The sequence below is a fragment of the Mytilus trossulus genome, chromosome 10, assembly GCF_036588685.1.
Source record: "Mytilus trossulus isolate FHL-02 chromosome 10, PNRI_Mtr1.1.1.hap1, whole genome shotgun sequence".
NCBI lineage: Eukaryota > Metazoa > Mollusca > Bivalvia > Mytilida > Mytilidae > Mytilus > Mytilus trossulus.
The window spans coordinates 12876157-12902572 of NC_086382.1; the positions used below are offsets into that span (position 1 = coordinate 12876157).

At 31.7% G+C, this 26416-nt stretch overlaps 2 protein-coding genes across 2 annotated transcripts in view; one reads left to right on the plus strand and one right to left on the minus strand.

The window, feature by feature from the left end:
• Positions 1 to 1147: 1147 nt before the first annotated feature.
• Positions 1148 to 24681, minus strand: LOC134686871 (uncharacterized). The gene is made up of 20 exons (XM_063546687.1): positions 24550 to 24681; positions 20854 to 21128; positions 19736 to 19804; positions 18785 to 18859; positions 18132 to 18249; positions 17063 to 17178; positions 16329 to 16524; positions 14089 to 14167; positions 13394 to 13569; positions 12884 to 12962; positions 11713 to 11853; positions 10820 to 10916; positions 9623 to 9824; positions 9204 to 9318; positions 8570 to 8717; positions 7856 to 8000; positions 5649 to 5785; positions 4829 to 4985; positions 4332 to 4475; positions 1148 to 1772 (listed from the first exon to the last, which is right to left on the minus strand). Exons 2-20 carry the CDS (start codon positions 21075 to 21077, stop codon positions 1350 to 1352), a joined length of 2841 nt encoding a protein of 946 aa, XP_063402757.1. The 5' UTR covers positions 21078 to 21128; positions 24550 to 24681; the 3' UTR covers positions 1148 to 1349.
• Positions 24647 to 26416, plus strand: part of LOC134686872 (zinc finger protein aebp2-like) — a 44188-nt gene continuing 42418 nt past the window's right edge. Inside the window, exon 1 of the mRNA XM_063546688.1 lies at positions 24647 to 25004. Coding sequence (XP_063402758.1) covers positions 24679 to 25004 — 326 coding nt within the window. The 5' untranslated portion in view covers positions 24647 to 24678. The remainder of the gene's footprint in view (positions 25005 to 26416) is intronic.

The window sequence follows — 26416 nt, forward strand, 5'->3', positions numbered from 1 at the left end:
ACAACAAATATAGTTGACTTATTGTTTATAAATTAAGAAAAACAGATCAAAACACAAACACTTAAAACTTAGCAATGGACCTTGAAAATGAGGTCAAGGTCAAATAAAACCTGCATAACAGACATATAGATCATAAAATATATCCATACACCAAATATAGTTGACTAATGAATAAAGTATTAGAAAAATAGACCAAAACTCAAAAACTTAACTCTGACCACTGAACCATGAAAATGAGGTCAAGGTCAGATGACACCTGTCAGCTAGACATGTACGCCTTACAATCATTCCATACACCAAATATAGTAGACCTATTGCATATCCTATAAGAAAAACAAACCAAAACACAAAAACTTCCCTATTACCACCGAACCATGAAAATGAGGTCAAGGTCAGATGACACCTGCCAGTTGGACATGTACACCTTACAGTCCTTCCATACACCGAATATACTAGACCTATTGCTTATAGTATCTGAGATATGGACTAGACCACCAAAACTTAACCTTGTTCACTGATCCATGAAATGAGGTCGAGGTCAAGTGAAAACTGTCTGACGGGCATGATGACCTTGCAAGGTACGCACATACCAAAAATAGTTATCCAATTACTTATACCGGTAATAAGAGAGAATTTAACATTACAAAAAATCTTAACTTTTTTTTTCAAGTAGTCACTGAACCATGAAAATGAGGTCAAGGACATTGGACATGTGACTGACGGAAAGTTCGTAACATGAGGCATCTATATACAAAGTATGAAGCATCCAGGTCTTCTACCTACTAAAATAGTATGAAATAACATGTCATCCTTGAAAGTATTGGTTATCTTATCAAAATGTATGATGTATTTTTGAATTTTAAAACTTATTTTATTGTATACCTGAATAAATTCTTTACAAAAACGCATGTAAAGAAATTTAAAATATGTATTTGTTCTACACAAAATGTATCATGATTGTAATTAGTTATTATACAGATCATGAAGCTCATTACACATTTTACCTCAGAGCTTAAGACATATGTATTACAAATGAGGAAAATTACCATTTACTGTGGATTCATTTATATCTTAGTGTGGCAATTTTTATGGATTCACGAAAGCTTGCATTTCCTTTGATGTTCAATTTTGTAGTTTTGCCAAAATCTGCATACAACCTTATAGAAAAAGCTGGAAAATTTTAATTCATTGTTCAAATGTGATCACAAAATCCATGAAGATTGGTGTCCCACAAATAATAATAAATCCACAGTATTACAGATAAATATCATTTACCGGTATATCATGAAATTCCGCCAGCTTTAAATTTGTTCGAAAATATAACAAAAGTTTCACCCAATCAGGTCAACTCAATAATCATCATGATATGGTTGTAGAGCAAACTTTGCAAACATCATCCATATGGACGACACAATGCCAGCTACTGCTAATGCCCACCCTGTATAACTACTAGCATACAAAATCAACGGAAAGTTCAAAGGCAACGTAAATATTACAACCTGTTCATTTAAAACTAAAACATTGTCATAAAGTAAACCCCATAAAATATAACAGTTTGGTATTGAGAATAAAACAAGAATTATTTCTGTAACTCCACGAGCAAACATCCATGACGAATTATAATTCCAAATGTCACTACGATATAATGTTGCGGTCACTAGAATTACTAAAGAGGTTATTTTTGTTGCAGTGGTTTGGTTGTCTTCTCGTAAACTACTAAAGATTCTCATGTCTTTTTGTAAACAAACTAACACAAGACTTGCTCCACAACACTGAAATAGAAATAAAAGGAATATAAAAAGATAACAATAAATTATGCTATATTTAGATTTGATCATGTGTCTGAAAAGAAAGCTGATTTGTTTTTTAAAGAAACACCTTAAAAAACAAGAAAATTATCTGATTTTATTCAGAGCCTTTCAACAGACAGGAAATATTCTATAAACTTTAATGACAATGATTCCAAACTTGTTGATGTTTTGGATAACAATTAAATCTTTGCAATTCTGGAAATCCATAAAAAACATAAAATTAGATATAAACATAGAATTTACTCACTCTGCTTTCATTTTTACTTTTTTCCCTTGTCTATAGAGTGTCTATATGTCATTTGTTTTTCTTTTTGACATAGTTGTTTGTTTTTATAGTTTTCAAAATCATAATACAATGTTGACTGCTGCACCAAATTTATAACACTTTTACATTTTATGCTCACACATTGTCATCAATATCTTTGATTTCTTTTTGACTTTCATACAAGTGAGATGTTTAGCTATCTATAACAAGGTTTAATCCACAATTTTCTACATAAGGATATGCCTATACCAAGTCAGGAATATGACAGTTGTTTTCTATTCATTTTCCATTCATTTGGTGTGTTTTATCTTTTGATTTGATAAGTGACTTTTGTTTGAATTTTCCTTGGAGATAGATATTTTTTTTTATTTTACTTTCACATCATTAGTGACTAAAGAAAGTAACTAGAGGCTCTAAAGAGCCTGTGTCGCTCACCTTGGTCTATGTGAATATTAAACAAAGGACGCAGATGGATTCATGACAAAATTGTGTTTTTGTGATGGTGAAGTGTTTGTACATCTTATTTTACTGAACATTCTTGCTGCTTACAATTATTTCTATCTATATTGAACTTGGCCCAGTAGTTTCAGTGGAAAATGTAAGTTAAAATTTACAAATTTCATGAAAATTCTTAAAAGTTGACTATAAAGGGCAATAACTCCTAAAGGGGTCAACTGATCATTTTGATCATGCTGACTTATTTGTAGATCTTACTTTACTGAACATTATTGCTATTTACAGTTTATCTCTATCTATAATAATATTCAAGATAATAACCAAAAACATCAAAATTTCCCTAAAATTACCAATTCAGGGGCAGCAACCCAACAACGGGTGGTCTGATTCATCTGAAAATTTCAGGGAAGATAGATCTTGATCTGATAAACAGTTAAACCTTGTGTGATTTGCTCAAAATGCTTTGGTTTTTGAGTTATAAGCCAAAAACTGCATTTTACCCCACTGTTCTATTTTTAGCCATGGCAGCCATCTTGGTTGGTTGACCGGGTCACGCCACACATTTTTTAAACTAGATACCCAAAAGATGATTGTGGTCAAGTTTGGATTAATTTGGCCTGGTAGTTTCAGAGGAGAAGATTTTTGTAAAAGATTACTAAGATTAAAGAAAAATGGTAAAAATATCATTATAAAGGGCAATAACTCTTAAAGGGGTCAACTGACCATTTTGGTTATGTTGACTTATTTGTAGATCTGACTTTGCTGAACATTATTGCTGTTTACAGTTTATCTCTATCTATAATAATATTCAAGATAATAAGCGAAAACGGACAAAATTTCCCTAAAATTATCAATTCAGGGGCAGCTACCCAACAACAGGTTGTCTGATTCATCTGAAAATTTCAGGGCAAATAGATCTTGACCTGATACACAATTTAACTCCATCAGATATGCTCTAAAAGGTTTGGTTTATGAGTTATAAGCCAAAAACTTCATTTTACCCTTATGTTCTATTTTCAGCCATGGCGTCCATCTTGGTTGGTTTGACGGGTCAAGCCACACATTTTTTAAACTAGATACCCCAATGATGATTGTGGCCAAGTTTGCTTTAATTTGGCCTGGTAGTTGTAGAAGAGAAGATTTTTGTAAACGATTACTAAGATTAACGAAAAATGGTTAAAAATTGACTATAAAGGGCAATAACTCCTAAAGGAGTCAACTGACCATTTTGGTTATGTTGACTTATTTGTAGATCTTACTTTGCTGAACATTATTGCTGTTTACAGTTTATCTCTATCTACAATAATATTCAAGATACTAAGCGAAAACGGACAAAATTTCCCTAAAATTACCAATTCAGGGGCAGCTACCCAACAACGGGTTGTCCGATTCATCTGAAAATTTCAGGGCAGATAGATCTTGACCTGATTAACAATTTTACCCCATTTCAGATTTGCTCTAAATGCTTTTTTTGTTTTTGAGTTATAAGCCAAAAACTGCATTTTACCCCTATGTTCTATTTTTAGCCATGGGGGCCATCTTGGTTGGTTTGACGGGTCACGCCACACATTTTTTAATCTAGATATCCCAATGATGATTGTGTCCAAGTTTGATTTAATTTGGCCCAGTAGTTTTTGAGGAGAAGATTTTTGTAAAAGCTAAAGACGACGACGACGATGACGGACGCTGGACGCCAAGTGATGAGAAAAGCTCACTTGGCCCTTTGGGCCAGGTGAGCTAAAAATGAATATAATATTTATAAATAAATATTTATTTAGAGAATAAATCCATATGCCTACCCAAACATCATGGAAAAAGCTGGATGTTGGTGCCATCAGACAAATCATTACAAATGATATAAATGTAGCTATGTTTCCTATTGTTGGTAAGTAAGGAACCTCTTTATCATCTTTTGGTTCTGTTAGTGGTAAGAGTTCACCAATCTACAATAACAAAGATATCAGAGATCAATAAGCTTACCCCTATCACAACCATCACAGACATTTTAACATTCACTTTTATAAGTTAAATTATATGCACATTTAAGATTAATTTCTATGACGAGCTTAAAGAAATTTATTGAGTGACAGTTAAATCTCAGTCCCATTGCTGCTATCCCCTGTAAATTTAATTGTAGGGGGTCACTTGATAATTTTCCTTTATAAAAACAAACTCTTCCTAATTGAAAATAAAAATTTAAACTGCAAGTTGTTAAGGGGAGACAACTAGTAAATTTTCTAATAAGTAATGTGAAAAAATATAAATTTCCTTCATCTTATCATTAAATAGATCTAACCTGTCTGAGTGCAAGTAACTTTAGACATATGCTGATAACAAGATTTGCACATAAAATTAATTTTAATGATGGTAATGTTAGAAACATTTGATGATTTTCTCTTGTTGCTATATCTGAGATCACTGCTACCATGGAAACCACAGCCAACATGGTGGACCTACAATAAATCAAAGAAAATCAAAATGGTGCTTTAATGCCACATCCTTACACATGGGCTTTTTAGTAGTGAAATTCATAAAATTGAAAATGGAAATGGGGAATGTGTCAAAGCAACAACAACTTGACAATAGAGCAGACAACAGCTGAAGGCCCCCAATGGGTCATCAATGCAGAGGGAAACTTCTGCACCTGCAGGAGTCCTTCAACTGGTCCCTAAACAAATATTTTACTAGGTCAGTGATAATGGACTTCATAATAAACTCCAGTTGTACACAAGAAACTAAATTTAAAAATGATACAAGATTAAAAAGGCCAGAGGCTCCCGACTTCAGACAGGTGCAAAAATGCGGAATACAATAGGAAAATTTTACAAAGGCTGATTCATCTAGAAATAAATTCTACCATATCATAATATTTTCAAAATTTTGTCACCAAAAACAAAATTTGTTTTCATTCTGATGATTTTAATTCTTACATATCAACCATTAAAATAGGACAGAAAAACTATTTTTCGTTGATTTTGTGTGTAAAAGAGAACCAAGATTTTAAATATTCAACAAAGTACTAATTTTCTATAGTAAATGAATCCACAGTAAATCCCCATTAACAAAATAGTTTTCTTTTCCCATTTTGTTGACTTACAACCAGTTATCTGACTTACATCTTTATAAATCTCTTTTCAAATGTATGTTTTAGGTGCTGGGCTTTGATGAAACAGAGGATGATACAGGTTATTATACAGGATGACAACATAAACAAGAGCACACCTGATACAGGTATATTGTCTTCTGGATACAGCTGTAAATATAAAGATTCAAATATAGTATCCTCATCACATGGGTTTTCAGACTATTTAGTATGCATTGCTGTGTCACAATTACCATTGAAAAAGCATACATAACAATTCACAATAATTAATACATTAGAAAAAGAATACATCAATGATCTCTGTTAAAAGAAGTTACTTTATTGCTTATATAATTCCAATACAAGTGAAACTGCGAGCTACTGCTCACTGATGATACCCCCGCCGCAAGTGGATAATATTAATAGTGTAAAAATATGCAAGTGTTCGGTAAACAGGAAGTTGTCGAGTGATGAATCTGAAAACGCATCACACGGTATAACTGACTTATATAAATCCTGAAACCAAATTTCAGAAATCCTTGTATTGTAGTTCCTGAGAAAAATGTGACGAAAATTTTCAACTTGGCTATCATGTGTAAAATCATACAAGTGTTCGGTAAACAGGAAGTTGTCGAGTGATGAATCTGAAAACGCTTCACACGGTAAAGCTGACTTATATAAATCCTGAAACCAAATTTCAGAAATCCTTGTATTGTAGTTCCTGAGAAAAATGTGACGAAAATTTTCAATTTGGCTATCATCTGTAAAATCATACAAGTGTTCGGTAAACAGGAAGTTGTCAAGTGATGAATCTGAAAACGCATCACACGGTATGGCTGACATATATAAATGTTGATACCAAATTCAGAAAGGGTGGATGTGTAGTTCCTGAGAAAAATGTGACGAAAGTTTTGTGGGACGGACTGACTGACGGACGGACTGATGGACGGACGGACGGATAGACTGACAGACAGAGGTAAAACAGTATACTCCCCCTTTTTTAAAGCGGGGGTATAATAATGCTCTTAAAGATTTTTAGTACTATTAAAATGAATTGATATTTATTGAACTATTTTGTCTGTATAAAGGTTGTTAAAATGTATAAATTTCCAGGTTTTTTTATGTTAACCAATGAATTTCTAGCTTGCAACATTTGAATTGATATGACCTACAAAAACATATGATCTGACCATACATCATAAACAGAATCAAACATGATAAAGGCATTTTTCTTTGAAAAAATATGCAAATATAGAATTATTATTCAACTCAAACTAAAACTTCTGTAAAACAATAAAGAAGAAACTTGTGGTTTAAAAGCAAAAGATATGGTTTAAATGGAATAGCGATTGAAATGAGGAGACAAAACAACCAGACCAAACAGCAAAAAACAGCAAAAGGTCGCCAATAGGGCTTAAACCCAGCAGGAAAATCAAGCACCCAAAGCCATATATATGAAAGGAGTCAGGATTCTAAACCAATATCATTATAGAGTTGACTATTGTATTAAGGGCATACGATACAGTTACAGGGGAGGTTATGACGTTGCTAACGTAAAATGTTATTTTCGCGACGTCAAACTTTGACATATCGGGAAAAGATGCATTTTTCGACCGATTTTTATCATTCAAACTGCTTTAATTTGAAAACGAGTTTATGGACCCCTATTTTTCAAAACGGCAATTTGTTTCATTTTGCAGGGAGATAATGTGACCTAAATTTTATAAAACTGTAAATAGAGGATTTTTTTTAATTTTGATAAACATGCAGCAAAAAATGACGTTTTTCCTCAATTCATGAACATTTGATAAATATGAGTTATTTCTGAATAAAAAAATGCATAATTTTTTTTGATACTTATAAAATACAGAAATTAACGATTATTTAATAAAAAAACAATTTGTGTTTATCTTTTAAAACAAAAAAGTTATGTCTTTCTTCCGAAAAAGAAATTACGGCCACAAATCTGAATTTTGAGCAAATATACAAAATTTCGACCTCATTTTACTCAAAAAGTAGCACATGAAGGTATATTTTTTATTACATATTTGATTTAATCAGGTTAAAAATAGCTTATATGCAAATTTTCATGAACTTGTAAATACAGGATCAAAACTGTATCGTATGCCCTTAATGTATTAATTTTTTTGCAGCTAAAATCCTTATAATAGATGTGTATTTTACAAATTTTTTAGCCAAAGGTTGTTTTATGATCCTGTTACTATGGTAACATAGACCTACCATAATAGCTGCTCTGAGTCCAGGACACAGACCAAGTACTGCTGAACACAACATGATCTGTAGAAATTGTGTCACTGAGTCTGTTACCATGACAATTACAAAACTAATAACACTAAATACCTCTATCCATTGGAAAACACTGTAACTGAAAATATAAATCAAACAGGTAAAACTTAATGTATACAAGCAGAAATGTATATAATTAAAACATTGCATTTCACATTTTTACTAATCATCTAGAAATCTCATATTGTTGTATTTCTATCTATAAAAAAAAAGCTTTGGTCTCTTGTGGACAGTTGTCTCATTGGCAATCATACCACATCTTCTTTTTTATACAAACAATTGATAAGTTCCAAGTCAAATGAAGCAATTATAAAGATAAATAGTTTTTTTTTAAGTTTTGTTATTAATGTTAAAAACAAATTCAAGTTGACATTTGAGCAACATCCATCAAGATATGATGATATATTTACCCTTCAAGAGCACCTGATTTTACTGTACTATAGTTTGTATTGTCCCTGACTTTCAAGTGTTTAGGTTTGAATGTAGCTGATGAAGATAATTCCAGAAAAAAACATTTGATACACAAAATTTATGAACTGTTATTCTAATTCTAAATTTACTGAAGAACTGATTACTGGCAGTCCAATTCCTAATCTGAAAAAAAGGAAAAAACAACTTTTTATTGCCAGATGTAAAGTAAAAACTTACAGAGTTGGTGTCAAGTCAGGTCTAAAAACTATAAACACTAGACCAAGAAATATACCCAAAACCCCTGTGTATCTGACTCTGAGGTCCTCTGGAACATGTATCGACTGGGCTATAATTATAAGTACACCACACACCATACTACATAGTCCTGCAATAATAAAACATGAAATAATTGCAATTTTAATAGTTAGTCTTTAGACGATGATTTTACCACATATAGCCTACAAGGCAATTTTGGTACATTTTACTTATCCATTATATCTCAGCTACTTTAAAATTTTGTTTAGGCTTTAAGCTATGACAAATAAATATAGATAATGAAGTTGTAAAATGTTGATGCACTATTTATCATACATCCGACCAGAATTACATCAAATGGCCATAACCTGTTCTGAAATTGATTTATTTGAAAAGCTTAATGGCGGTAAAATAAATGTCTTCAACATTGTATGTTACAGACACCAAAGTCAGCACATTTCGAATATATATTGTCAAAAGATTTTGTGCATTTTTCCAACATAGAAGCTTTTAGAACATGCTGCAACCTACGATCCTAAACATTTTTTTAACCAAAAAGCTTAAATCATTGTATTGTATCCTTGGACACAAAAACTTATCCTATTCACATAATTACCTGCAATATCACTAGCAGCAGATTCAGTCATAAATATATAAGATGACAAAACATATATCAGTGGGTTGGCATTCACTATAACTGATACACATAATAATCCTAGATGTCCAGTAAACTGAATTAAAGAAAAAGCAATATTTCATTTTAATATTAAATAAATCCTTCTTTTTTTTTTTAAATCACTGACTTAAGAATTGTTTCCATTTACATGTTAATATTTGAAGTGCTTTTTCCTTTGGTGTTGATGGCCAATCTTTGGGGAAACTATTCACTTTTCTTAAATGCAGAGCAATTTTGGTAAAGACAGACACTTGTCCATTGGTGAACAATGGACAGCTATCAAGAATAATTACTGTAATTGAAGAAAATGCAGCATACAAATAAAACTTTTAAATTCCTTAATATACAGTATAACTTACTGAATGAGCATTTGTATCGAATTCTGTGACAAATATTCTAATGATCATAAACACCAGAAACAGGATGGTGACATAGCTGTAGACTGGTACTTTGTTAGGATGGAATACAAAGTGCTCTATCAAGACAATGGTCGCTTTAGACAGGTATAGAGACATGCAGAAACAACTTAAACGTAATGGTAATTTCTTAGATAAATGTAATCTGAAAAATAAAATGAAGATGTATTAGTTTACTTCTTTCATTAATTTACAACCGTTATGATATATGTGGTAACCATTTCTGATATCATTTTAACAAAAGTTATTTAAAATATGTCAGTCACAGTTGTAGTAGCTGAAAATGATCATATGGAAAAGTTTTAATCTATGATGAAAACATTACCTTATACATACTCCATGGTCCTTTTCATTTATATCAGTTCTTAAAAGGTTGGTATAAAATTTTGATTTAAATGATTTGGCTTTGAGCATCAATAAAGGGATATAACTTGTTGAAACATGCATTTCAGGCAGTGAAATAAATTTTAAATTCAAAACAGCACCTGCTTCATGAGGAACAGCACTAAAAACACTAAAAAGGTATTTCCTTGTAATTCAAAAAGAAGTAGGATTATGTACATCCATCACATGTTCTCTCCTTTTGGACATAAAATCATCATGCCTAATGTGCATGAATATTTAGAATACATGTACCTCTAAACTTAAAAGTGAGGGTCGGTCTAAACTGACAAGTGAACATAATTTTTCTTCACAAGCAGTTACCCATTGTTAATTTTTTTTAGTGAAAATCCAGACATTTTAAACCAGCTGCATTTGAGTGAATCTAAGTTTGAACCTGTCCAAAGTCTAGAACCTCATGTTCAGTAGTTGTTGTTTGTTGATGTGATTCATAAGCTGTGTTTCTTGTTTCTCGTTTTTTATATAGATTAGACCGTTGGTTTTCGTAATTGAATAGTTTTACACTAGTCATTTTAAGGCCCTTTATAACTTGCTGTTCCATGTGAGCCAAGGCTCGGCGTTGAAGACTTTGACCTATTAATGGTTTACTTTCACAAAATTTGACTTGAAGAGTTGTCTCACTGGCACTCATACCACATCTAATTATCTCTATTTAAAACTTGTTTTATTTTTTATTTGCAGCATCAATCAAGACAAAGAAACAAAATGTGGTTAGGTAAAAGGCTTCAATTGCCTTACCTCTGAAATGTATATGCAGCTATTACACAGGTGATTATAAACAGCTGCCATCTGTATAGTCCTGCATCATACAGCACAGTCTCACAGCAAACAAACACTAAAATACATAAATAGAAATTTTAAGACAAAACAATTAGGCAGGTTTTTTTTTTATATATTCATGAAATAAGTAAAATTCCTCCTAAAAAAAATGGTGTAAGATAGATTCAACAAGAATGTGTCCCCAGTACATGGGTGCCCCACTCCTACTATCATTTTCTATGTTCAGTGGACCGTGAAATTTGGTTCAGCACTCTAATTTGGCATTAAAATTAAAAGATCATATAATAAGGAACATATATACTAAGTTGCAGGTTGATTGGACTTCAACTTCATCAAAAACTACCTCAACAAAAAACTTTAACCTAAAGCTGGACATACGAACGAATGAACAGACGTTTGAACAGACGGACAAACAAAAGGACTGACAGACGGACAGATGAAAGGACACACAGAACAGAAAACATAATGCCCCTCTACTATCGTAGGTGGGGCAAAAAAAAGAAAGCTTATGCCATATAACAATGGCATGTATAACAATAATATAAAGTATAAATCATTGTCTTGTTAAAATATATTTTGTCACTCTTTTGGTCTTTTGGAAAATGTTGGTTGTGCTGTATCTAGACCCTTCTACAACACAATTTGTACATGCACACATATAAAAATTGTGGTTTTATCCAACGCAAGTTGCTAACATTATGGTCGTTTGGATTCTTGTTCTTGTAGATAGTTTTCTCAGTGGAAATGGTAAGTCCAAAATGAACTCTTGCATTTAAATTCATTTTGTTTTCTAAGAAATGTTAAAAAAATCTACATTACTAGATGGACTATTTTATTCCTTTCATACATACCAACAGTCTGTATACATACAAGTATACTGAACATTTCTTGTCTCCCATGACTACCAACATAACCAATCAGAAGGCACAATACAGCATTGGTTAACATCATCACATAAACAGCAGGCAATGGCAATCCAAATATTAATTTAAATGTAAACTATGTTAAGGTTCAAAAGTTCAGTTTCAAAATTTGTCAGGAAAATAATAACACTCATAAGCTCGTGAACCTATTTGATCTTAGTCATAATATTAGCTTGAGTTATTACCCCTGATCAGTTCAGAATACAGCCAAACAGTAAAGTAAGGTTTGATAAAATTTGATGCAAGACTGACCCTCAATTTTTCCTTCAAGACTGATGAACTTCCAATAACCATTAGTGTAATATTTCTATAAAATACATGTAAACATATTGATGTGACAGAAGTATATGAATCCTGTTTTGAATAAGTCTTACATTCTATTCTGGATTTTAGAAATTTGACTTAACAGGGAAGCAGTCACAAGCTGACATATATATCATGCTGGATACATTATCCGAACTACAACACCACCAGTTTTGTTTTTACTTCAAATTGACATCTGCCTTGAACAAGTAGCTAGTACTAATTCTAAAACCTCTTATCTGATCAAGTTGGGGATCAAATGCTGAAGAACAGTCAACTACTACAAGAACATCAAGGTTGCATTTCTGTAAATATTCACAATGCAATTTCCCATAGGAACTCCTTTTAAGGCTTAAACTGTACCACTTTTGAAATTTTGAAAAAAATCTTGTCCTAGAATTGAAAATTCATATGCAATTTCCTTCAAAGGTCAAAATATAGGGCTGTGCCTCTTATTTTCAACGTTTATATGTAAACAATATGTACATGTTTATTTACTAGTAACATTCCCAAGTTCTGTCTCTGTGATATGGAACACAGAGATCATAGCTGGGAACCAGTATGTAAACAAAATTAATTTTTCTATGAATATTCAAGATCTCCCCAAAAGAGGTGTGTTTTGAGAAACAGCTGTATTTACAAGTGCAACCTCAAGACATTTGGTACATATCAAAAAGAAGGATAATATGTTATGCTGAGGTTACAGACAGACAACAACTTCAATACATATCTCCTAAAAATAAAACTAATATCAATCTTGAAACAAAATGTTGAACAATATTTCCTGAAATAGGATATGCAAGTTTCCATGGTAACAATGATCCCCATAGAACAGAAAAGATAATGGCTACTGCTAACACTCCATCTGATATTCTCTGTAAAATAAAATACATTAGGTCATAAATTTATATAGTTTCATTTCTTTATCAAAAACTGATTATTAGTACATTGTAGGTGAATATTTGTAAATCTCATTTTATATTAAGCACAAAAAAGACAATATCTTCTTTTAATATAATTTTTATTGAATCATGATGAACCGATTCATGTCATTTCCCCCAGTTGAAATTGTCCAGTAAATTTTTGTAATTTGAACCACAAGTGTTGCTTTTCCTCTAACTCAACAAATTTTAGTGTTTGACAGTTTTTTTCTTCAAATAATTTATTTATGAAATCATAGTTATTGCAAAAGAAATGAAAGTTTTTCACAGAATTATTTGTAGTATACATGCATGTTAATCTAATTTCTTCTTTGATGGAGTTTATTCACTGGGACATTTAATTTCTTATCTTATGTGAATGATACCTTAGTTTTCTTGTAACTTAGAACTGCACCAAAAACTGAGTATGTACCAATGGCTGCTGGTAACCATGGTAAAAAGTGAGAGGATATCCCAAGATGCATCAGGACTGGATAACATAAAATGGTAGCTGAAGCTCCACTCAACCATCTTAACTTTACTACTAAACTATGATCATGACCTGTAATTTAAAATAAAGTCCAGTTTTGTGCTTTTCACTTTGCTGCCTTCAAATATACCAATTTCTTTGAAACCATGCTAAAGAGTTAAAAACTTCTGCATGTTTATTTTATTTTTGTTGTATTATGGTAGGTTGAAATTTTCATTTTATATCAGTAGAAATTGCAGTTTCCATAATAGATTGCTTTTATCAAACTTTTTTTTAATAATTTAATCTCTAAAAGTGCTATCATATCTTAGATATAAAAAAAGAAGATGTGATATGATTGCCAATGAGACAACTCTCCACAAGAGACCAAAATGACACAGAAATTAACAACTATAGGTCACCGTACAGCCTTCAACAATGACCAAAGCCCATACCGCACAGTCAGCTATAAAAGGCCCAGAGATTATTTTCCAATTCCAATAATATATTACATTTTTTCTAATGTTTTCTAAAATTGTTTTTTCAACCTCTACCAGTGCTATCTTATCTTTCGGATTAACATAGATATTATATAATATACAACATACTGACCTAAAGCTTCCACTAATGGTCTGATGCTCATCAAAGTTAATAAAAATATCTGTGTCATGGATAGGAAAATGACTTCAGTCTGAAAATATAGTTTAGAGACATTAAATGCATGAAAATATTTAGCAATAAAAAATAACTTACATTATTGGAATACCATATAGTCTTGCTAAGATTTTTTGTAATTACTTTTACATCGGTTGTGTATTGTGTTATTGTAGAAACCGAAAGCAATATTTTAAAAAATTGTTGAAACTTTATAAGACAAAGACTAAAAACAAGAATAAATGTGTATTGATCCAATGCCTAGCTGGCACTATTGTCTATCCATGTTTAATGAACTTAGAAATATGGGTCATAATCCTTATTTGGCATTTATCTTAAAAAAAAAATCACATCTGAATGGTAAACTACCTTAAACCTGATACCAGATGGACAAACATGTTGGTGAATGCAAAGACTAGATAACCCAAAACATATAACTTAACTGCATAAACTCTGGCTTCACTATTGAGTTTATAAAAAGCATTTTTATTCATACTTTTTAAGATTATTTTGAAACTTAATCAAAATAATGTTTTTACAAAAACAAAAAAAAAAAAAAAAGCTTGCAAGTAATTTGTAGCAAGAATGTGTTTGTAGCAAGAATGTGTCCAAAGTACACGGATGCCCCCCTCACAGAATTATTTTATATGATCAGTGGGCTTTGAAATTTGCATAAAAAATCTACTTTGGCATTAAAATTAGAAAGATCATATCATAGGGAACATGTGTACTAAGTTCGTGAAGTTTCCAGTTGATTGGATTTCAACTTCATCAAAAAACTACCTTTACCAAAAACTTTAACCTGGAGCAGGAGAACAACAAATGGATGCACAAACAGACCCCCAGACCAGAAAACATAATGCCCCTCTACCAGGGTTTCCCCTGGGTTAATTATTTATTTCGCCACCTCTTTCGCCAAAACAATATATTTTTCGCCACTTTATTATTTTTATCGCCAAATGACATAAATATATTTTTCGTTTAAAATTTATCTTTTTCTACACCCCCCCCCCCTTAAATAAAATTATTTTGCCCCATTGTGTCTTTGATTATTCTCTCAGACTTATTTAAGAGTCTACATTTTAATGAATAAACACTAATCATTTACTTTAAAAAAAACAGAATGTGTTAACTTAAAAAGGAAAAATATTCGTTGTATTTTAAACAACTTTTCTAAATGAGGGGACCACTATACTTTAATACTTTATTAATAAAGATATAAGTCCTGGAATATAACAAAATTAATGGACATGCTTTTATCATATAACATGTAAAATACCAGTATAGTTCGTAAAGAAAGTTTCTTTAAAAGAAAAATACTGATGTGCCCTTTTGTACTTAGAAGTACAGAGGTTTTTACAACAAAACAAAAGCTTTTATCACATTAAATTGATCCCTCATTTCATGTGTAGTCATTATATTGAAGGGTTACTCTCATTCGAGGGGTTGTTCCCAACCTTTTTGATAGATTTCTTCATAACGACAGTTTTCCTTTCTCGACCATCGTAAATGAAAAAGTTGAGAGGTAAAACTATGCTTGAAACACGTGTGTCACTCAAACGACTTTAAAGTAGTCTCCCTAATCAATTACCTATATTAAAGTCAAAGGATGATGATTAAAGTCTTGAATAGGAGAGTTTTCTTGCTTTTGAACATTTTTCGTCACAAAAACAGCTTTCTTCTCTGATCTATCTTTAAAAGTTTGCTTCAAACACGTGCGTCGCAAAGTAGTAAATAAATTCTGTATGAAGCCATTTAACCATATAATTTTGTCAAACAAACCAATCAACACTTTTATTCTTTTATTAATTAGTCCTTTGTTATCGATATCACAAAATGCAATCAGCTGATTATTGATTTTCTGTCAAAATCTTAACGAGTTCAAGGTAAATTCCGAGTATATTGTCTGATCAGGTAAAATCCGAGAAACCCGAAATAATGTAAATAAACAAGATGGCTACAAATAAATCGTATATATATTTCTTTCGCCAAATTCTTTCGCCAATGACGAATTTTAATCGCCACAATGATTATTTTTTCGCAAATTGCGAAAATGGCGACCGCCAGCGGAAACCCTGCCCTCTACTATTGTAGGTGGGGCATAAAAATGGTTGACAATAACAAAGTAGTGTTTTTTAATGTGTTATTCCCGTAATCTAAGCCTACCTTCTCCCATTTATTTAACATTTCCTACTTACAACAAATGAAATATGAAACATCTGACTACGATGGACAACATGTATAACTATCTGTAGGATGGTTGGTAAAGTACAATATATCACAGAGATAGCCGTCAGACTGGCGACCTTCAGGATGTTACAACTGTCCTCCTCTGACTTAGGTTTTCTAAATGATGATGTAGTAGGAGCCATAAACAGCTGCAGGAATACAAACCTGCAAAATTACAAGAACATGCTACTGTATAGAAGGCAAAAATTTCACAATTTTCATTTAATAATGTATAAAAAATATTTTGGTGGTTATTATTTTGGCAGATTCAAAACTTTAATATACTTTAAATTGGCAGAATTTATTTTCGTTAGTTTGTTCTATCCGTGAAAATAAGGGAAAATTTACACTTCATGAGAATAACCTGCTATACAGTATTAGAAATATTGAAAGGAAGGGGCACTTGGGTGTAGCAACACTGATGTGTTTTTTGTATATGAAATGAATGTTTCTTGTGTACAAAATTTTAAGCCTGGTATCTATGATAAGTTTATTTAGTCTAGCTTATTTGTATTATGAAACAAGTTCACATTTTTTTATATATCAATTTTATAGTAAGTTAAAATCAAAATTATATTACATTTTCTTGTTTATAAACCTTTTTGTTTGAATTATCACAATGAAATTATTATTGTTATCATTGTATATAATTGTTTGTCATTATTCATCTGAATTAAATATAAATAACTTTATTTAAACATACCCTATAAAAGCTAAGAGGAATGGAATATGTTGTATTGGTACCACTGTCGATGCAGCCCAGCATAACAGTCCTGCGGATATGGCAGGATATACAGCAAAAAGTGTCTCCTCAAAAAACTGTAAAATACAAATATTGTAGTATATGTAGCAATACATGCTTAGGCCTTAATGTAGATTTAAATTTGAAACAAGAAAAAAAAAACTCATGCACAATCAGAAATTGATTTAGGACATTTCTGACTGAATATATATAGAATTATGACATAAATTCTTTTCGAATAATAACATTGTTTTGTCTGAGCTCAAAACAAAAATTTGCTTTATTTTCCTAATATGCCAAGCAGAAAATGGACTTCATACAGTTATTCTACTGACAATTACTATGCTGAACTTCAGAATGATTCTCTTCTACACCTATGCCCAGTTAAAGATTTAGATGTGAGTGTATAGTGTGTATCCCCAATCCCTTTGTAATCATAAAATATATCTTTTTTTCACGTAAAGTTGTCAAATTGCTATGTTCAACGCTTATTGTACCATAATCAAACATAAAACAAAGGGAGATGACAGATGATTGTAGGAAATTTTAAAAGTTACCAGGTATAATAGAAAAATTAAAACAAAATTAGACTATCAAAAAAATTATGTATTTTAAAATTAACTTTTTTTCACATAAATTACCAGTACGTACATTGCACTCTCAATGACTGGATCATGATATTAAGTTCCAATCAAATTTCAAAAACAAAAGAGTACAATATCTCAGACTTGAAAAACTATTAATTTGCTTTAAAATTTAGATTAAAAATAGATTATCATTTGTCTTCTCAAAGAGATTTTCTCGCTTGAGCTGGTACAGAAAAGTGAGAAAAGCAATCAAGATTAGATGACCTATGATGATCTGATTATTTTTATTTTACCTATGACAACATTGATAATTTCATTGACAACGTCACATGTGTCCTTAGTTTCTAGCAATAATTTTTCATATCACAATGGAAATAATTAGTCAGTAAGATCAAAGGAAAATTTTGTAAAATACCAATAATGGGATTGACTTATTTTCTTACCACACAAACATCATATTCATTCATCCTGAACACTTTGAACTGTAGAATTATCCACGCTCCAGTCATCAGTATAAAAGCATTAACTAAAACTAGTAATATGAGATTCAGGACAGATACCCTGAAATGGATAATGTATGTATGAAAGCATTAACTAGAACTAGTAATATGAGATTCAGTACAGATACCCTGAAAGTATAATGTATGTATGAAGGTAAATTATAAACTTTTACACCAGACTTGTTTTATGATTTTGATATGTATATATTTTCTGAATTTACTCATATAGCAAAATAATCAAGCACTGGGAATTCAGAAATTTTTGAAATTATTTCAGTAAGATATGAAAAAGATTTCTGTTTTAGGTCAATACCTCATACTGTCTGTTGATTGCTACAACTATTAATTCAATTTTGAAAACTGAAAACAACTATCAGATGATTAGACAAAACACTCTTTTGATTTTATTATATTGTAATCAATGTCTTTATTTCTTAGACTTCTCTTCTGACATAGACTATTGAATGCTGAACTTTTATTTCCAAACCTATAAAACCTTTGCCCAGAATGAGTTCCATTTGTCTTGCTATTTATTATATATTTGTATAATAAATAAATGCACTATTTCTGACTTATGATGTTTAAAATATACTTACCAGATTAAAGGAAAGAATGAGTAAATGATGAGAATATGACTTGGAACAAAAATGGACATAAATACAACCATACTCCTGAAAAGAAAGAACAATATAAGTTTTGTTTACTAGTAACTAAACGAGTAATAATTGTCTTTAAAGGTGCATTAGCTACAAAGTTGACAAAAACAATCAAAATATAACTTTTCTTATATCAACATTTATTTAAGCGGAATTTTAAAATAATATTTATGATGTTAGCAATCAGTTTTGGTTCAATTTTATCTTAGAAATAACCTCAAATTCACTGATGAAGTATTATTCATTTGCAAGTAAATAATTCAATTCATTTGAATCTGTATCCATCCGAATTTCAATTTTAAACTCTCAACTGGGATGAAGCCAACTATACTTAGTTATTCTAAAGAAATGGAAATGGCAACATTGAAAAGTGAAGTAGAGCACCCGAGTATTCCTTTTGTAGACTGATTCTTGCCACCAAAATCATTCAAATACAGGTAAAATGTTTATTTATATATCTTATTAAGTAATAGCATGAAATCAAACAGACCTAAAAATTCTTCATTGCATGTGTTTGCCTGTGTATTTATATCTATGTTTACATCAGCTCATATGACCTATAGAATTCTTCAGAGATAACCTTGATGTTTAATTAGATCATGTGTATTCTAAGATTCACAAAAACTGTTGATAAATTATAAAGTGTCTATGGTAAAATGTTTCTTCAGGACTTTCTGTATTATTAGGCTTGCTCATCAAAAATAATTTTTTTGTCTAAAATTTCACTATTTTATAAAATTAAGATAAGTTTACTTTGGTCTTGTAAATATTTATGCTCTGTAAACATAAACAGTACTACAAATTTATCTCAATTAATCATATTTTAACAGAAACCTCATAATTTTGTTTTTCTTAAAATCCAGTTTCTGACACTGTATAAGGTTTATTTACCTTTGATGTAACCCTTTGTTGTCTACACATAACAATACGGCTAGACCAAAACATATCAGCAACACGAGTCTGCAAAGAAAATTAGTACATGTACAAATATTGTAGCAATACAATGCATTATATACCAGTGAGAAAATCAATAATTATATGAAAAACTTAAAACAATATTGAATGTTAGTTGATCAGGTCATGAGCCTTAAATTTAATGTTTGTTGGCTGCTATCTGTCATTTGATTGTTTTGCTTTAGTTTTCTAGTTTAAATCATGTTTTTAATTTCCTGTTTTGAATTGATACACATTTTGTCATGTGGGAACTTTTGGTCCAAGACCACAATTATTTCGTAGTGCATTTTTTTTTTTTTAGAACATACGGTAAATGAAAATTAAAAAATTCCCAACTGTGCTTTCTCAATAAAAATTTTACAGTGTGTTGTACTTCTTTTGGGACAAATTATATCAAAATTATAGAAACCTTCATTGGCTCGATCTAACTCAAATTTTATGTTTAGGGGGTCTTGAAATCTTATGACAGCTTCCGAAGTGCTAATTTTAAACTTTTTCAGCTGGCCCAAATCACTACTTTCCTTTAAAATTCTGGACCCAAATTTTTTACAGTGTAATTTCACCCCCCCCCCCCCCTTTCTACTTACTTACTTACTTACCTACAATCTGAGGCATAAAACATGAAGAACTAAATATTTAAGGGGTATAAAAAAATTGTCAAGTAACCCACTGTCAACACTAGGGACTATATTCGTCACCAGGACAACGAAAATCAAGGGACGACAATTGTGGACTCAGACCTATAGCACACTCTAGTGTGTGTGTTTTCTTCTTCTCATTATTGAAAACCTTATGATTTTAATTTCAAAAGTTTTGATTCCCTAAATTTAAAAATTAGTTTTGTAGGCCTAAACTTATTTTTCTGCAACCAGTCAGTTTCACAATAATCTACATTTATATAGTGTTATTCAAGAGTTAGATTATACTCTGAATACATATTATTCACATGAAATTTTTAGGTACCTTGATTTAGATCGCCCTATACTCTGCATTAACAATTAAGGTACAGCAAAAAATTGTAAGAATATTGTTTCTGATTAAATATATATTCTTACGTTTCTCCAACCATTGCCAACATGAGCAGAAAAACCGGCAAGGCTACCACACATACTCTTCTGTTGTACAGAAAAGGACCTGGGTCCACCAGAACCTTTGGAGGTTCTAAAATATCACCATTATTTTCCATCTCTGCTTCATATGCCTCTTCACCAAGAGGTACATCAGTGTCTTTGTCATCTGATAAAGTTTGAGATGGTCTTTGGTGCAAGTCTGCCTCCATGACTACAGTTTAATTACTAGGCTAAGTAGGTATTCAGTATTCATCACTTGGCTGAAATTATAAAATAAAGTTAGCCAGATAAGGTTATTCTAAATCTTCACCAATGAAAATTTCAAAAAAGACAAAGTCTACCAAATGACCTAGAAAACAAACAAGGAGCATTTGTAGAAGAGAGGCATAAAAATTAAGGAACATTGAAACAAAAAACAAACAGAAAATCCCATACCATGCTTAAAACTGAAAAAAGAATGATGCCCCTGCTTGCATAGCATTTAATGTTATAAAGGGACATAATCGAAGATCAATAAAAGTGATGCTACTCAAATTGGTTATTGATGTGAATTTTTTTAGTAAAAAAATTGTGTATTATAAGTTTCAAAACATTTGGTTGATGCAAACTTCAGTTAGAGAACATAAAAGAAAAATACAGCATTTTTTCCTTTTATAAAAAACCATAGATCTAGAATGGTTAAAGTGACACAACCATACTTGATCTGTATTTTGTGGTAATAAGTATTAAGCATAAGTGTCATAACATTTGGTTGAGGCAAACTAAAGTTAAAAGTGAAAACCAACTTTGGTATGTACAAACAGACAAACGGATGAATGAACAGACAAGGGTAAAACTTAATGCTCCCTCTGCTACAGTGGGGGCATAAAAAACAAAGCAAACAATCATATACATATATGCAACACAACATAGAAATTCTATGACTGTGCAATACAAACTCCACTTAAAACTGCTGTAATGTCAGATGCTACTGGAGGATAAGCAAATCCTAATCCACACTTGGCACTTATCATGTTGCTCATGTAAAGTACAAGCCTAGACATAAGTATACTTCAGTCATATTTGAGGAAATAAGGAAGTGATTGTGGTTAAAATAAAGGAAACTTGGAAATATCTGTCCATTTGTAAAACTGTGCTTCACCAGGGTTCTTACTGAGGATTTTTTTAAGGAGAGTCCAGGGACTTGTCATTTCTTCCATGGTGAGTTCAACCATTAGCAGAAGATATTTTATTAAAATATAATTTATTATTTGAGCCTGTGTGACCTAATAGAGCAATGCAATAACATGAAAATAAATTCAGATTACTTTAACCTTTTGCCATAAAATGATGTGTTCAGTTTATACAAAGTATTTCAATCGTGATGCATCTCTGGACTCAGATGAATCCAGACAGATTTTCAAGAGTCCATTCCAGGACTCGTGGACCTACTTTAGTGAGAACCCAGCTTCACTTAATCAAGTAATGTATATGGTAGTTGTTATCAAATAGTTTGTTTCTATGTAAGTTGGCGTTTGTTTTTGTTGCAGTTCAATATTTCTGTTGATCTGTTGTTTTTCTCTTATATAGTTGATATTTTTTTCTCAATTTTAGTTTGCAACCCAGATTGGTTTTCATTTAATGGATTAATGAAATTACATGTATTACTGTTGGCTTTATGTTTACATACAATAGATATGTAATATGAGTTCCTAGTCATATCCTTTCGATGCCTTTCAGAAGGATATCATTGATTATCTTAACTCATTGTGCTTGTGTAATATACCTGACTTAAGTTTGGAGGACTAAAGACAAGTGTAATGTAAATAAAACTAAGAGCTTCAATTTATGATCCTTTTACTTTGGATTCAAGCGCCAAAAGAGCCTGATACATGTAATAATCACAACAATCATGGTAAACAATATAGTTCTGGAAAATACCGATTCAACATGCAGATATATATAACACTTGGCTAACCAGCCGTACAACCAACTTGGCAAGTCTGATCCTTACTAGATCATTACATAGTAATATTCAAAACTTAAGTCTAGCGTTCAGTATAACATTGTGAATTTAGATGTCTTTATGTCAGAAGTAATGTTTGCATAATGTATAGACCTGTACCTTCAACATTGCAACAAAAGAGAAATAACTCTTGCTCAAAATGTATGTGTCAATCAAACTTATATGAAATAGGATGCAAAGAATGCTTAGTTTACTTCTCAACAAGAACTATAAATCAGAGTAATCCAGATACCATGACCTCTCCTGAGGGAGTTTTTCTATTTTGTTATTTTAGATCAGTTATTGACACAAGATGTTATAAAGCAAAGGTTTAAATAATCTTCCACGATGTCATTTAGCTATTTGGACTTCTCTGAGATTAATTGATGGATTGCTGGTTATTTTGTCCAGTGACAAATATTCCATGTAAAGGATGAGGACAAATAAACAATAAACATGATACAATAGATAAAGGTCCTGTTATAAATGTTGTTTGGGAGGGAGATTTTGAAAATGATGACTAGGGGGTCTCATTTGGGAGTTCTGATCGCAGATCCCGCTTACTATTTTTTTCAGATTCCCACATCCTGCTTACACTATGTACGTAAGCAATTCTCAATTTTTTGTAATTTCCCCAAATGTCTCGCTAGACTCCATTTCCTGCTTTCACAGCACAATAATTTGTATTTCATGTGTCACGCTTTCAAAAAATCGGCAATCCCGCATCACGCTTGGTTCCCAATGAAACCCACTTTACTGCCCCTGGAAAATGAGGTCAAAGTTTATATGGACAGAAATTTTGCCTTGTAACAAGAACAGGCCACCTTAATTACATACATAAAGCGCCAATTTCACAATCCCTTCTGACCCAATGTGGCTGCATACTTTAACATCCCGCACAGCCAAACAGAAGCACCCTATATCATGTATCATGTTTCTTTTGGTAATTATATAAGTACTTCTTATTGTTCAAATATCAAATGTACATTTAAACAAAGGGATTGGACAAAAGGCAGTGCCTATACAAATCCTTTCCCATACAAGATGGATTAAATAACATATAAGTACTTCGCTTAAAGGTTAGTAATAAAAGGCGTGTTTTCATATCAAATTGTATTCAAGTTATGCACAAGGCAATGTTATGTAAACAAAAGGCAAGGTAAACAATAGGTAACATCAGTGACGTTAGTTACTAAGTATATTAAATGAACAGCGGCAAATGCTTGACACTAAGCTTATATTATACAGGACACTATGGCAAGCATTTAAGTGCCCGACATGAGACATTGGATTTCAAGACCCGTTCAGGCACAATGTAGCTGCATACTTTGACCTCCAGCACAGCCAAACAAAAGCCCTATAAAAGGCCCCTTTTGCAAGCATTTTACTGCAAACAGGGGACAAAAAAACAATATTTTTATTCCCAGTCATCCTTAAATATTTTACATACTGCTTGAGTGTGAATTGAATTGATCTTTTCAAGGACATTTGCTTCATATTTCCTTGATAACTGCATGTGCATATATATGCTAGCTGCATGTTTCATCTGCATTTTTGTGATTTATTTACTATGATTTTTGTGAAATATTTCCACATGTTCAAATAATTTCAAATCAATTTGATAAAATATTAAACGTTCATAATGCCTCGGAAAATATGAACTTCATCAACCATATGACATATTTTCATTACATTACCATTCAGAGATATCAAGCTTTCTAAATTTGGTAAATTGAAGTCAATCTAGCACCTGCCATATTGGGAAAACCCCTTTTCAAAAGGGGATTCCTTACGAAAATGAATGACGTCACGGCGAGAGTTCAAAGATGGCGGCGGTCGGGTGCATGGAAAGTTGTGGACAAGATAGTGAAGAAAGCCAAGAGGATAGCGTCTCTAAACTGGAACGATATAGCAGAAAAAATGGATTAAATCATCGCTGTTTATGTACCCAAAGTTCTGTTGAATGCAATAAAAATAAAAGTGTTTTTCAAGAAAAAAATCATAAACTAAATGGCTTATTGAAACAAAATTCATTCACAAAACCGTCTACCCCGGCACTTCGATCTCGTAGTGAGCGGAATTCTGTGGGATGTGAACCACCAAAAAGAAGGAGAAGGTCGTCAAGACATGATAAAATCGATGTGAACAATGCGTAAGTTGAGTTTTATTCTAAATTTTCTCAAATTTCGCATTGCAGTTTTACACTTTACGGACAAAGACATTGTGATGGGGTACCTAAAGGGTGTGTGATAAATGTAAAATGACAAATAAATTTAAACAGCATTTATTTTTCATTTTAATGAAAAGAATAATAAATGTATTGCCAATAGGCTTGTTCAGGTTTCGTCATATTTGATTATTTACTCTGAAATACACAAAGGAAATGTTCAATCTAGAATCCAGTCCCCCTTGGTTATTATTGTTTTGAGGAGGATAGCCACATCACAAACCCCATAAGGAACAGTATTTGTTCTTATAGATTTGAGGAGTGAAGTCACACCACAAACCAGGGAACAGTCCTGTTTGAAATATTGAATGTTTTTAGGAAAATAGTCACAATATTTTGAGTGCTTTTAAATATATACTACATTATATGTACATGTATTATATACGAAATATACGGTGCAGTCCGGTGTATCCGCGCACCTAAGACTTATGACTTCAATTCATTCAAGTGTTAAAACCAATAATTGGATAATTTTGTGTGAACACATTCATAACATACTTTTATTTCATAAAATCTTCTGTTTGTATGGTTACATCCTTTATATTTTGTGTAATGTGTGTCCAAAATTAGGAAAACCCCTGTTCTGAGAGTTCCTCCAATGTCCGGTGATTTCGCGCATGCCTTCCAAAAATAGCTTATTTGAAATAAAGGAAAGATTTTATACTACGAAATATAGCTGAGTTTGTACCAAACACACTTCCAAGGATGCAGAGCAAAAAATATTTCAATCTGATATTAATTTGACTGAAATAAAACAAAAATAATCTGATGATGTAATTTTTTTAATGGAAATTGGCCAAATATGGTAAATCACGGGATTGCAGTTATTAATTAATTCTTGAACTTATCAATTTTATTCTTTTTTATCCCTTCGGAAGGCTAAAACAATAACAAGAACGATTTTGTGTGTTACTGTGTTGACATGACGAAATCAGCTTATGCGCGATGTCATGGGCCGCGCGGACACCGGGGACTCCACTGTACATATGTACATGTACCATTTATATCATGAATGATTATTCCATTGTACTCTGCATACATTTATGTATATCTGTATTTTCTTTTTATTAAACTGTAAACATGTTAAACAGTTGCATTACTTACAACTTTGACTTAACATGTAAATCTGTTTATTAATATCAAGTCAATGCAGTTGTCTTCAGATCAAAATAAAAGTTCTCCTCATGTAAATTAATATCATGAGTGTAAAGACATGTAAGTAACATATTTAGGCTTGTGCTGTTCAATGTTTCTTGAAAACTTTCTGACAATGTTCAGTGTTGTCACAGATATATATACATTTCTAGAAGTATAAATTGAACATGTCATGCATGTGC

Bases quoted from the DNA above. Each gene is read 5' to 3' on its own strand.
- LOC134686871 (XM_063546687.1), bottom strand. From the start codon at position 21,077: ATGGAGGCAGACTTGCACCAAAGACCATCTCAAACTTTATCAGATGAC. The intron at 17,179-18,131 runs GTAAGAAAATAA...TGTATTTTACAG, and splicing joins ATGAATATGATGTTTGTGTG to TTTTTTGAGGAGACACTTTT. The intron at 4,476-4,828 runs GTTAGATCTATT...TTGTTATTGTAG, and splicing joins AGTTACTTGCACTCAGACAG to ATTGGTGAACTCTTACCACT.